The sequence below is a fragment of the Megascapheus bottae genome, chromosome 3 (genome assembly GCF_031878675.1).
Source record: "Megascapheus bottae isolate mThoBot1 chromosome 3, mThoBot2.hap1, whole genome shotgun sequence".
NCBI lineage: Eukaryota > Metazoa > Chordata > Mammalia > Rodentia > Geomyidae > Megascapheus > Megascapheus bottae.
This window is the reverse complement of record NC_143511.1, coordinates 62,172,848-62,187,494: the sequence shown is the minus strand read 5'-3', so window position 1 is coordinate 62,187,494 and position 14,647 is coordinate 62,172,848. Positions and strand designations below refer to the sequence as shown.

Here is a 14,647-nt window from a genome sequence, read left to right as displayed (position 1 = left end):
GGGCCTGTGGGAGGTGATTAGGATTAGATGAAGTCCCGGAGGTGGGAGTTCTGTGAAGGCATTGGTGATTCGTTGTAGAAGAAGAGACCCACGCTAGCAGGTTGCTGTGTCTCACCAGGTGAGACCTCACTGTTCTATAGGATCACACAGCAAGGATGCTGTCTTCAGCTCTTAGACTTCCTGGATGATAGAACTGTAGAAATAAATTTCTTTTCTTTAGAAATGATCTGGTATCCCCTATTCACTTATAGTAACAGAGAATGGACTGAAACTGTGCATGTGTATATGTGGTGTATGTGTACCTGTGTATACTTGGGTACGGTATGTAGGTATGTGTGGTATGTGTATGTGTGGTGTAAGTATATGTGTATGATATGTATTTATTTGTGAAAGAAATTTATTAAGTGCTTTTTACATGCTAGGTACTTTTCCTAGGGTTTGGGGCAGGTGGAAGAGGAGGTGAATGGCAATAAATAAGACCTTTAAGAGCTTAAGAGCTTACAATTTAGAGCGTTGAAACAGATAATAGAAAACATGCGAGATCTCAGATGCACTGAGCATTGTGAAAGAAGACAAAGCAGACAAGGGCACAGGAAATGCCCAGATGGAGGGTGGTCAGGGATGGTACCAGTGAGATGACGGGCTATTAGTGTGGAGACCTGAGAGAAATTGGAAACAAGTACCCTATGCTTAGGAACAAGCAAGGATGTATACCTTTTTTTTTTCTTTTTTGCTTCTATTCAAGATTGTACCCCAAATCTTAGCCAGAGTACACTAGAGACTATATAATTAGACTAGGAAAAGAAAAAAATGAAATTCAAACAAAAAAGGTAAAATTATTTCTCTTTGTAGATGACATGATCTTAATATGGACAAATCTAAATTTCCACATACTGTGAATGTGGCTTAGTGGTAGAGTGCTTGCCTCACATGCATGAAGCCCTTGGTTCAATTCCTCAATACCACATAAACAGAAAAAGCCAGAAGTGGCACTGTGGCTCAAGTGGTAGAGTGCTAGCCTTGAGCAAAAGAAGCACGGAGGTAGTATCCAAGCCCTGAGTTCAAGCCCTAGGACTGGCAAGAAAAAAGAAGTCCTGTTAGAACTAATCAATTCTGTGATATTTTTAAAGTATAAGATCAGCATACAAAAATCAATGATGTTTCTGTACACTAGCAATGAATACATTTGCAAAGGAAATCAGGAAATTAATTATATTTACAATGTTGTCCAAAGAGCAAAATACATGGGAATGAATTTATAAGAATTGTACACTGAAAACTACAATCTGTTAGAAAAAACAATTTTATTTCTTTAAATAAATCACATCTGGGTGCTGATGGCTTACGCCTATAATTCTAGCTATTCATGAAGCTGAAATGAGAATTGTAGTTAAAAGCCAGCCTGGGAAAGAAAGTCTGTGAGACACTTACCTCCTATTAACCTCCAGAAACCTTGAAGTGGTGCTATGACTCAAAGTGGTAGACCATTAGCCTTGAGCTGAAGAGCTCAAGGACAGTACCCAGGCCCAGAGTTTAAGCCCCATGACTGAGAAAATAAATAAATAAATAAATAAATAAATATGAATGGGGATAACGTCTTGAATTTATGGATTTGGATACAATATTATTAAGATAGCAATATTATCCGAATCAATCTGTAGGTTAAATGCAAGCTGCAATTTTTTTTTTCAGAAGAGAAAAAGCCAGTTGTCAAACGTATAAAGAATAGTAAGGAACCACAAAAAGTAAAACAATCTTAGGCAAGAATAAAATGATATAAGACTTACTGATTTTAGAAACTTTACTACAAAGCTAACAAATGTGGTACTGACACAAAGGCAATGGAGTAGGATTAAGCCAACCCTCTGTGACAAATAGATTTTCAACAGCTGTGTCAAGTCCATTCAATGGGAAACGACTGTCTCTTTAACCAGTAGTGCTGATACAACTAGATATCTGCATGTCAAAGAATGGAGCCAGACCCCTACCTGAAAATGAACTTAACACAGATCAAAAACCTAAATACGAGAGCTAAAATTATAATATGCTTAGAAGAAAATGTCGTGATCTTGGAATTGGCAACGAAGCCTTGAATACCCACAAAGATACAAGTAACAACAGAGAGAAAAAACAGAGCAAGTGGAGTTGAAATTGAAAAGTTTTATGCTACTGATAACATTATCAGGATAGTGGGAAGACAACAGAAAGAAATAAAATGAACAGACAGAAAGAAATAAAATATTCACAGATCATATCTGATAATGGTCTTGTTTCCAGAATAGAAAAAAATAACTTTGATAATTCAACAATAAAAAGACAAATGACCCTACTTAAAAATGGGCCAAGGACTTGCTTAGACATTTCTCCAAAGAGGACTCACACATGATGAACAAGCACATGACAAGATACCTAACATCACTGGCCACCATCACAGGCAAAAACTGAGAGTGTCAGCCGGGCCCTGGTGGCTCACGCCTGCAATCCTAGCTGCTCAGGAGGCTGAGATCTGAGGATCGTGGTTCAAAGCCAGCCTGGGCACAAAAGGTCCATGAGACTCTTCTCTCTAATTAACCACCAGAAAACCAGAAATAGTGCTGTGGCTCAAGTGGTAAAGTGCTAGCCTTGAGATGAAGAGCTCAGGGACAATGCCCAAGCCCAGAATTCAAGCCCTATGACCACAAAACAAACTAAACCAAAACAAAACAAAAAAACCAGGAGTATGAAGCTTGAACATAATCAAAATATTTTATATACCAGTATGAAAATAGCATAATGAAACCCCTTACAATTGTTTAAAAATGGACAAATGAAGCCGGGCACGGTGGCTCATGCCTATAATCCTAGCTACTCAAGAGGCTGAAATCTGAGGATTGCGGTTCAAAGCAAGCCCAGGCACTAAAGTCAGATAGACTATTATCTCCAATTAACCAGCAGAAAACTTGAAGGGTGCCTTGAGCTGAAGAGCTCAGAAACAGCGCCCAGGCCCAGAGTCCAAGCCCCAGAATAGGCAGAGAGAGAGAGAGAGAGAGGAGAGAGAGGAGAGAGAGGAGAGAGAGGAGAGGGGGGAGGGAGGGAGAGAGGGAGAGAGAGAGAAAGAGAGGAGAGAGAGAGAGGAGAGAGGAGTGGGGGAGGGAGGGAATTGAAGGCTTGAGGATGAAAAATTGTCTAGTTTTGGGGAGTTCTCTGAGAACTACACATGGAATTATCACATAATTCATCCGTTGTACTCTTAGATATATACTCCCAAGGAGTTAGATACTAACAAACTCTTCTTTTTTTTTTTTTTTTTGCGGCGGGGAGGGTGTTATGGGGCTTGAACTTGGCCTGGGTGCTGTCCCTGGGCTCTTCAGCACAAGGCTATTGCCCAACCCCTGGGCCTGGGCTCTGTCCCAGAGCTCTTCAGCTCAAGACTACCACTCTGCCCTTGAGCCAAGCCCCACTTCCCGTTTTCAAGAGGTTAATTGGAGATAAGAGTCTCAGGTCCTTTAGTGCCTGGCTTTAGGTCCTTTAGGGCTGGCTTTGAACCTTGATCCTCAGATCTCAGCCTCCTGAATAGTTAGGATTACAGACATGAGCTACCATGTCAGACTCTAACAAACTCTTGCAGAGAAATGCTCAATCACAGAAGGTAAATAATAGAAATAACTATCACTACATGAATGGATAAAGAAATTATAAAATATTATTGTCATAAAAAGAAGCAAAATACTGGCATATCTGTAATGTTTGAGTCTGGAAAACATACTGAACAAAATACACCAGACATACAAACTTATTCTGGGGAATTTCACTAATAGAAGATATCTAGAATTCAATCCACATATATGTAAGTGAGGAGCAGATGAGGAGTGGAGGTCTTTAATTTTATTTTGGAGTGAATAAAGCATTTCAGATCTAAACAGAGGTGGTGGCTGCACAGTCACACCATTGAATTCATTTCATTTTATGATATATAAATGTTACTTCAACTGAAAACTTCTTGCTCACGTTGGCTGTTGACAGAGACTAATCTGTAAAGAAGGGAGGATGGAGTAAGGAGAAAGATGCTAACTGTGTAATAGCACAGGTGAGAGATGTAATTTGGACCAGGACTATAGGAGAACAGGCCCAGTAGGAATGGGAAGAACTTAGAGAAACCTCTTCACTAAGGAAAGATCTTTGCTAAAATGGAATTGATGCTTACTTTTCAGTAGAAGAAATTATTCTGTCATTTAAACTGTTTACAGCAAAAAATATCCATGATCTCTCCGAGCAAAACACACATCACAAAATCATTTTGGGGGAAAAAATGGTCTCATGACCTCTATGGTAATATCAAATTCCAGAGATCTGGGAAAGAGGGAACATACAAAGAAAATAAAATGGCTAGAAAGGAATTCAGCCATGATAATGACCGGTGCCATGAAGAAGGGCAGGATGGTTTGGAGGAGAGAGGAAGACCTGGAAGGGAAATACTCAGTTTCCCTGGGGGGCCTCTAGAGGGCTTATTTTAAGCCAGAGCAGTTTTAGAGAGACAGGCAAAAGAAAGGACAATGTAGTTGCCAGAAAAAGAACTATGGAGCAAAGAGCAGAAAAAGTCAAAGTAGAAGGAGTTGGGTGACATCTGGTTACTTATTTTCACAGGGTGGCTTTGTGGTAGCCTCCACGGGCCTGATGGCTCTTTCAGTTCTTAAAAGGGTGGAGGTTTGGATGAAAACTAGTCGGGGTGCCCTAGCTAAGAGGAACTGAGAAGTCTCGCTGGTCTAGGGGGATCTCTTTCTCAGTCCACCCAACGTGGACTAAATCCACACCGTGCACTGATGCTTTCAGGGTCGGGAGATGCCCAGGAGCCAGTGCACACCTGGCCCATCTCAGGCCTAACTCACAGGTGCCTTCAGCAAGGTCTGCGAATGACATGTTCTCGAGAGTGCATTGTCCAGTACCTCGTTTCTCCCCCGTGTAGGGGACCAAGTCTTCTCGGTCCTTAAATTCCTTGGCTTGTTTTTCCAAGTGATCCAAGAGCTCCTCTCTCCTAAAGGGGCCCGTGGGCGCCTTGGTGGTCTGGTCCTTCTGCCTCAGGCCCGCAGGCAGCAGAGCATTCTATGGTGGAAGTGGTGGGCAGCAGGAGAGAGAGGAGAGAGAGAGAGAAAGAGAGAGAAAGAGAAAGAGAGCGGTCAACTGCTGCAGACTTGCAATTCCCCAGAACTCATCATAGACCAGCAGGGACCTCAGGGCTGGTGAAATCCACCCAAGTTCCTCCTTTTCATGCACAGAATGAGAGAGTCCAAGAGGGACAAAGACTCCCTGTGGCAACCTGGTAGACACAGGCCAGCCAAGACAGTCTGGATTTAAGGATTTCTTAATCCTCTGGTATCCCTGCCTGTAACCTTTATAAAGGCCAGGGGTCAGGGGACAGGAGATCTCACACAGTCTGAGCACAGAGTGCTCATAGCACCTGTTGAGTAGTAGGTAAGTAGGATTAAGTTGGAGTTGGATGCACAGAAATATTTACAGCAGTGGTGTAGCAAGTAGTTGGAGAAAGAAGCTGAAGAGGGGGAGGGTTGAGGTAGGGCCTTGTGATGTAGAATCAGGGCATAAAGAGGTAGGATCCAAATTAAGCAGGAAAAAGGCTGGGCAGATCCACAAGATGGGCAAGGCTGGCAAGGGGTACCCTACGGAGCCTTCTAGGCTCTGGCGGGTGTGTATTCCTGATACACTAGCTGTTAAATATTTAGAACGTCGCCCCTGGAGATGGGTCTCTTAAGGAAGATAGCACTGACCAATTGCTGCACTCTCTTCTTCAAACATGGGCAGGCTCTTAGGTGTGGGCTCACTACCAAAGCAGATTCCTAATTAGGGTGGATTTGAATCACAGAATGGGTTTCACTTTAATTCAGTCCCCAGGCATCTTCAACAGTCAAAGGAAGTGCTGGGAATATGATATAACCTGGTGCAAGTAGCTTCTTTTCAAGGGGAAGTGAGAGGAAACTTGCCTCTGGGGTAGCAGGGGGCACATTAGGAACAAACTCAGGGTTTTCTCTCCTATTTGGGACAGGCAAGCTTTATTTCTAATCCATGCCTTTCCCTTACCTCCACTCCTTGCATCTGGAGAGCTACAGGGGAGTGGCTGGAAGGCAGGTGTGCAGCCTTCTGCTGAACCCCAGAACTGACTAGATTCGAGTCATTCCATCTGGAATCTATCCAATGCTTTGCCTCCTAACTCTCACATGGTTCCTTTTCACATGGTTCCTTTGCTGAGCCGATGATGTGTGCTCTTTAGCTATGCTGTCCCACTGTCCAACCACAGTACTCTTTCAGTAGTATGAATACAAGTGTGTATACGCAGAGTGCGAAGGAGTCCAAGAGTGGGGCTGGGGTACGTGCAAATAGATTTAGGCCACAGAGACCAGGGAAGACTGGAAGATAGGGCATTTTTGTGAGAGCCTTTGCTGACTTGGTAGTGGGCGAGGCTGTACAGGCCCCAGTTTTCCTTAAGCAATGGTTTCATGGTAGGCAGGACAGGTGGTGCTAGGTGAGCCATGCCTCACCCTGGTCCAGGTAGATGGTACGTCTTGCGGCCAAGCTGTATGTATCTACTCTTTGAGGCCTGTGGTAGGATGCTTCCTGAGTGCAAGTGAGTGAGGGCACTCCTCACCATCCTGTAGGGCCTGTCTATGGATGTCCATGGCTAAGCCAGGGGCTCTGTGACCTGCCTGCGCTTCACAACTGAGCTCAAGGCTACCTTGAGCCCCACCTGGTAGCCACTGTGATTCTGGGCAAGTCTCCTAACTGCCCTGTGCCACAGTTTCTAAGGCTGTGAACTGTGAACACTGGGGGCAGCTCTCTCATGGAACTGAGACTCGAACTTGGTACCTGATGCTTTTGTTATTGTCTAGTGCTTTACCAACTGGGCCACACCTCCAACCCCTTTTGGTCTCCCTCTTACGAATATCAGTAACACATTCCTTGAGTAGTGACAACCAAATTACGCCTCCACCGCTGCAAAATGTCCTCACAGGGGCAAATCACTCCTGACTGACAGCCATTCTGTTAAATGGAAGGCATACATTTTTTGTTGCTGTTATCAGGATTTGAATTCAGGAACCTTGTGTTCTATATTCAATTGCTGTATTGATGGCTGGTACTCTACCACTTAATCTACACCTCTAATTTGGCTTTTTGCTCTTTAATTAGGGATGAAGTCTGGAGGATTTTTCAACCTGAGCTGGCTTCAAACCATGATCTTCTCAGCTTCTTGAGTAGCTAGGATAACAGGTGTTATCCAGCACCTGGCTGGAGATGTTTTTTAATGTATCTAAAATATTACTTGCATAGCATATTAAAATATGGTTTTATTTAAGTACTTACTGGAAAAAGTTGGTTTTTGTAAGCCTGATTTTTATAAAACAAAAATGTTAAAAGTCTTTTCTGACAATTCATAGCTTCTCAACTTTCGAAAGGAAAAGTGGGCTGTATCCTCCTCATTTGGGTTAAAGTTTATTTTCTTTCCATTAAAGGGTACATTTAACGGAGTATCACATGGTTTTCATTTAGAACCAAAGATAGTCACATACTTTTAAACGCTTGATTATTTATCACTTTAACTTGCTTTCAAAATCAGCACATGACCTCACACTGTATATAAATATTAACTCAAAATGGATCAAAGACCTAAAACTATAAAACTCTTAGAAGAAACCATAGGCATAAATAAATCCTCATGAGTCTGGGTTAGGCAATGGTTTCTTAGATATGACAGAAAAACAATAAGCAACAAAGAAAAGAAATAGATGTACTGGATGGACTTCACTGAAATTAAAAACATGTGTACTCCAAAGACATTAGTGAAAAGACACACTGGGAAAAGTATCTGTAAACCATTTATCTGATAAGACTCTAAAATCCAGAATAACACATTTCTCTCATGATCTTATAACATAAGGAAAAATAACCTGATTGAAAATGAGTAAAGTATCCAAATAGATCTTTCTCCAAGGAACATACAAAAACATCCATCAGGCAGGGAGCGTGGCTAATGGTAGTGTGTTTGCCTAGGATGCATGCAGCGAGAGAGAGAGAGAGAGAGAGAGAGAGAGAGAGAGAGAGAGAGAGAGAGAGAGAGAGAGAGAGAGAGAGAGAGAGAGAAAGAGAAACCAGAAGTGGCACTATGGCTCAAGTGGCAGACTTCTGGCCTTGAGGAAAAGTGTCCAAGGATAGTGCCCAAGCCCTGAGTTCAGGCTCCAGGACTGGCCAGGAAAACCTCCCAAAACCCAAAAAACAAAACAAAACAAAACAAAATCCAGAACAAAAAAACATCCATCAAGCATATGAGGCCATAGCCATCACCTTAGCCACAAAGTGAATGAGCACAGAATGAGGTCCCTCCTTATCACAGCCTCTATGATGGACACAACAAAAACACAGATGATAACAAGTGCTGGCAGGAATGAGGAGTACTGCTGGTCAGGCTAGAAAACAACACAGCCTTTTTAGAAATCATTCTGGCTGTTTACAAGAGAGTAAAACATAGAGGTACCAGAATGACCCAGACATTATAGGTAGAAAAGAAATTAAAACATATATTTACCCTAAAATTTGTACATGAATGATCATAGAATTTTTCATAATAGCCCCAAAGCAGAAAAAAGTTAAACGTCCATCGACTGATATAAAGGTATGCAATATGATTAAAGATCGTTCAGCCAAGAAAATTCACAACATGAATGATCCTTGAAAAGGTTTTGCTAAGTGAAAGAAGCCAGATGTACCAAGCCATATAGTATATGCCACATATTATATAGAATGTCCAGAACAGACAAATATTAGATACAAAAAGTAAATTAGTAGCTGTTCCAGGATTAGTACTATAGACTGAACTGTGTCTGTTTCCTCATATGGTGAAGCCCTAACCCCCACTGAGGCTGCATTTGGACATGATGAATAAAAGAAGGTAACTGTAATAAATGTGGTCACAAGGAAGGAGCTTTGATCTAACAGGGATCGCAGATTTCTAAAAGGGACAATGGGATTGGGTAAGGTGGTATACATCTGTAATCCCAGCCTATGAGAAGCAAGATGAAGGGTGGTGGTTGGCAGCCAGCCTTAGATAAAAGTGCAATGCCCTATCTGAAAAGTAACTAAAACAAAATGGGCTAGGGGGTATGGCTCAAGTGGTAGAGCCTAGCAAGTATGAGGCCACGAGTTCAAAATCCTAGTAGCACACACAAAAGAGAGAGGAAGAGAGCTTGCTGTAAGCCTATTCCCCAGCCACCCTCCATGAGCCAACATGGTAAGAAGACAGCCAACAGCAAGTTGGACAAGAAACCTCCACCAGAAACCAGGCCTGCCAGGCTCCTGGGCTTTTCTTTCTTTTTGCCTGTCACGAGGCTTGACTCAGGGTCTGTGTGCTGTGCCTGAGTTTTCTTCCTCAAGGTGAGCCACAGCTTTATTTCTGACTTGGAGGTCAGTCTCAAAGACTGTCCTGCCTGGGCTGGCTTCCAGCTCCAATCCTCAGATCTCACCCTCTTGGGTAACTAGAATTACAGGCATGAAATAGATATTTCTTATGCTTAAGTCACTCAACCTGAGCTGATTAAGCCGGGGGGGGGGGGGGGTTGGGGCAGCAGGAAGTGACAGCTAATAGGAGTGAAGGAGGTGATGAAAATGCTTTAAAAATTGATTGTGACAATGGTTGTAGAACTCAGTGAATATCTTTTGACTTTTGATCGATAAATGGTGTGATATGATTTTTTTCCCTAGGAAAGATGGTTAAATTGATACCCAAAGGAACTGGTAGTGGAAGGCTGAGAGAGGGCTCTCCAGGAGTAAGGGGCCAACTCTGGTACTGAGACTCAGGGCCTGAGCACTTATCCTTGGGCTTTCTTAAGGCCAGAGCTCTACCATTTGAGCCACAGCACCACTTCTGGCTTTTTTCTATGTATATGGTACTGAGGAATCGAACCCAGGGCTTCATGCATGCTAGGCAAGCACTCTACCACTAGGCCAAACTCCCGGCCCTCATGTCCTGTTTTTATGAGACCATATGCTTGATGACATCAATGACTTGCAGGAAATTAAGTGGGTGAGAACGTAGTGCCTAGGCTCTCTCATGACTTTCAGAACATACCTGTGATTTTTCAGGCCCAAGCTAGATTAAAAAGTGGGCAAGAATAAAAGAAAAAACGAATCCCCTCTGTCATCCTGTTGTTGGCTCTGACTAGGAGATGACTTGAACACCATGTATGTTAGAAATGTACCTTCCATTCCTTTAATTCCATTGAGTACTATGTGCCCAGGCAGTGTGCTAAGAGGTAAGGCCACAAAACTATCACAGGCTCTGAGTTGGAGTAAGAAGCAAATGGGAAGTGAGTGAGGGATGTGAAGTCAATGGAGAAAAGTTTAGGGAAATGGTTATTCCCTAGACACATGGCCATCAAGGCCAACTCTACTAAACAGCAAGAATTATCTGTGACCAGCCTGCATGTCACCTGTAAAAGAAATATTTTATGATGCTCAGGGGAACTTGGTGCCATTTAACGCCCAAGGAACTGAAAACTGCAAGCAAGCACAGTCTATGTGCTGGACAAGGTTCTCTGGGAAGTGAGTTTAAGAGGAGGCATCCATGAATCCCACCACACAGTTACTGTTTTGCATCAAGGGACCCCAGAGTCACATGCACTAAGCACGTGAGCAGGTTGGCTAAGGATAAGATTTATTTTAGGCTAGAGCTTCATGTATAAAGACTGAGCAAATCTTCATGTCCTTATATATGATTCGAAATTTGCTTGCGTGAGAAAGGAAGAGACTAATGCCCAAGTGATCTGTATCCCCTGGTGGGAAAGTCAGTGTGAGTTTTAGGGAAGAAGGACTTCTAGATACTTTCTGGTATGAGGACTGTGAGGTTTTTGTGACCCCACACTACCCAGCTCCAGCAAAGTGTTAACCTGGGGGAATGTTGATGATGTGGTTAGGTGGGATCTGCTTGTCTTTCTGTGAACGATCTTGATGTTAACATGTTAATATGTAGCTGGGCAGCACGGTGGGCCAGTCTGTAATCTTAGCTACTTAGGAGGCTGAGATCAGAAGATCATGGTTTGAAGTCAGCCAGAGCAGGAAAGTCCATGAGACTTTTATCTTCAATTAACCACCTAAAAATTGGAAGTGGAGCTGTGTTTCAAAATGGTAGAGTGCTAGCCGTGAGCAAAAAGCACTCAATGAGAGTGCCCAGGCCCTGGATTCAAACCCTATGATTTAACAAAATAAGATAAAGTTACAATGTACTCCAAACATATTTTTTTCTCCAAACATTTTTAAAGCAGTGCTCAGAGCACATAAAATACATCTGTTTTCCAGGCTTAGCCACAGGCTGCCATTTTGCCATGTCTGAACTAAGGTTCCTACTGGAATAAAATTCCATGCAGAAAAGTTAAGGTTCTTGTTATCTGTTCCACAAACATTGACTGGGTGCTCTGTCCATAGCAAGCACTAGGCTAGAGTAAGAAAGAGGTACATGTCTAGGTTAACTAAGAGTTTTTCAAACTACAAAACACAAAGGTTAGTATGGAAATTCAAATTGGGGGAAAAGTAAGCCACCTTTCCTATAGTCATCTATGTCTGGTTTTTAAGATGATGACTTCCTTTCAAATGTTGTCATATTAAAACTCAGATGTGGGGCTGGAGTCATTATTGAGTGGTAGAGTGCCTGCCTAGTTATCGAGGCCTTGAGTTTAAACCCCCAAAGCACCTCCCCCCCCCAAAAAAAAACTGCAAAGAAACAATCGTGTAACTTGACAAGTTAACACTCTATTCTAGTCCAGCCTTCATGACCACACCCAGAAGTATAGTCATCCAAAGGACAAAGCCAACTGCCAGACCCCTGGTGAGGCTGTCAGGGGCTATTCCTCTGCAGACATGCACTTTTTCTTTTTTTGAGATAAATAGGGTTTCCACTATGCAGCCAAGGCTCGCATCAAACTCCCGAAAGACTCCTGCCTCAGCTTTCCGAGAGCTCAGATTGCAGGTGTGCAACACACACACACACACACACACACACACACACACACACGGCCAGAAGTTGCAAACCAGAAGGCCTATAGTCCAATTAAATGCAGAAACTTGGTTTGTGCATTTGAGTTAAAACTGCCAACATTTTAAGATAAAAAGCCAGGATTCCAACAGGTCTCAAAGTGTTAGGTGACCTGGCATCAACTGAACCTACATGCTTACATTGGCAACAGTTGGGAGGGCGGAGAAACAGGTGTCATTTGGACAAGTTCCCCTTTTCCTCAGTCCCCACTGCTCTCCATTGTGCCAGCCATGGAGGCAGAGCTCAGTTACTGCATCCCTAGCAGTGGCTCTGGAAAAGTGGACTTTTTTGTGTGTGTGTGTGCCAGCTTTGGGCTTGAATTCAGGGCTTGGGTTTGTCCCTGACCTTCTTTTAGTCAGGGCTAGTGCTCTACTCTTAGAGCCTTAGCTCCATTTCTGTCTTTAAAAAAGTATCTTTAAAGTGTTGTACAAAGGAGGTGCTATAAAACAAAGCAGTTTATGAATACAATGTATCTTGGTCAATGTCATCAATTAACTGATGGTAAGAGGCTCACAGACTTTCTTGCCTGGGTTGGCTTTGAATGGTGATCCTCAGATCTCAGTCTCCTAAGTAGCTAGTGGTGCCCAGCAAGTGAACTTTTTTTTTTGTCGGTCGAAGGTCTTGAACTCTGGGCCTGGGTGCTGTCCCCAAAAGTGGACATTTTTTAATAGTCAAGTATTGAAAAAGTAAAAGTTGAACCACTGTCCTGGAAGGAATAGGCCCCTCTTCCTTGTTCATTTATATCTCATTAGCCTCATTATTATTCACCAGCCTCTTGATGCTGTGTGTATTTGGGTGCTCAGTTGCTTTGTACCCATAAAGCACTCAGAGTAGGAAAGATGGGGGATAGGCTTGAGGAGTGGTGAAAAGGTGGGGTTCAGACACATCTAGAATGATATCTTTCCTTTGCAAGGATGTTTTCAACTAGAGAAGGCAAACTGAGGTGGTGACACACAGCATGTTCTGTGCTCGTCACTAAGTTTCAAGTGCTTCTTGTTAAACCTGTCACAGTAGAAGGAAAGCTGTGTCGGTGGTGGCACAGGTGGTGGGCCAGGACTTAGCCAGAAGGGTCAGGAAGTGAGGCCTAGAGAAATGAAGGATTCCGACCGAAGGGGAGACGGTCTCTGCTGGAGGTACTGTGGAGTAAGCAGGGTGAGGAGGGTGGGGTACTGTCATGGTGCCCAGAGACAAGGGTGGGGTGGGGACAGGCTGCACCCGGCCTGACTCGCCCTTACCCTGGCCAGGCCCATCCCAGATCTGTGCATGGCAGGCTGCCGGCAGAGTTTCTAAGGATGGGAGCCTATTTTTAGAGAAGAGATTTATTTCTTTCCATTTCAACTGTTTACTTCTGTCCTGGGCTTGTGATTCTGCCGGTTTGTGTTACAAGAGAGGGCCATGGCCTATGAACTAAACTTTGTTACTACTAAGATGGTCAGGAGGGCTCAGGGCCTTATAGGAGCCAAGCTGGGGCAAGAAGAAAGGACGTGATGGGGATTCTGCTGGCTCTGCGGCTGATGTGTGACCTTGGCAGAGTCCTTTCCCTTTTCTCAGCTCCCGGCCTGCTGTTCCTCAGAGCTCACTAACATGGCCATGGTGATACTGATGGATGGGTGTGAGGATTAGTGGGAGACATCAAGCACCAGTGAACAACCCAAGGATGCTACAGGCAGGATCTTCTCTCTGTACTTCGGATGTCCATAGGGCAGGGAGGGAACAGTGCTAGATGTTTCCTAAGTGTCTCATGGCTCTGAGAGTCTACTATGCTAGGTTTTTCTCTTCCATTATCTCTTTTAACGATTTATAGTCCCTTGTATATGGAATTCTTGACACATGGGCTTGGAAAGACAGCCTTTGCCTGAGTGTAGCCCAATATAGGGTCCTCAGTCCAGCCTTACCCATAGAATGGAACTAACCAGGGCATCTCAGGGTTGATCTCTGGAGCCCCCAGGAGGTTTTATGATGTGATACCCCTAAAAATGCCAGAGCACCCCAGTAGAGAGTACCAGTTATAGGTAAAGAGTCTGTTGTTTCTATTAAAGAATCTGCTGTTCAGATTCTGCTTTTAAAAAAATCAACTCTTAGGACTCAACACCTTCAGAAGGTTGGGGTTACTCTACCGTCTTCTCTTCTGAAAATATATGAATGACTCGTAGAAGAAGTTTCCAAAATAAAATTACCATTTTCCCCCAAGCTTCATTAATAAGCAATATTTATAGTTAAACTCTTTTGTATCAATGATTCTTAATATGTCTTTTTAAAGGATTATTATATATGTTGAAAATAACCTTAGCCACTTGAGAAGAAACTAAATTGGAAGAAAAAGAATCATCTTGCTGATAATTCGCAGGGCTGCTGCGAGAGAAGTGGTAGAGTGGATGGGGAGGAGAGGTGGAGAGCTGCTAAGCAGGTGTTTAAGCCCTAGATCTCAGCTGCGATCTGGGGGAGGGGTAACCAAATCATAGTAATGGCAGTTTACCTCACAGACTCCTGGGCTGCTACAGTCTATCCAAGATAAATGCCAGCAGCATCTATGTTGCCTCCTGGGCAGATTAATTCTTTTCTGTATACCTCACTATCTCTATC

At 43.3% G+C, this 14,647-nt stretch overlaps 1 protein-coding gene across 5 annotated transcripts in view; it reads right to left on the bottom strand.

Annotated features, from left to right (window-relative positions):
- Positions 1 to 14,647, bottom strand: part of Tmod1 (tropomodulin 1) — a 75,399-nt gene that overhangs the window by 32,852 nt on the left and 27,900 nt on the right. For 4 of the 5 annotated variants that reach the window (XM_090330292.1, XM_090330294.1, XM_090330293.1 and 1 more), the window contains exon 3: positions 4,923 to 5,079. The exons of the other annotated variant lie outside the window; for it this stretch is intronic. In XM_090330292.1, the coding sequence (XP_090186418.1) occupies positions 4,923 to 5,079 (157 nt within the window). The remainder of the gene's footprint in view (positions 1 to 4,922; positions 5,080 to 14,647) is intronic. 5 annotated transcript variants of the gene reach the window in all.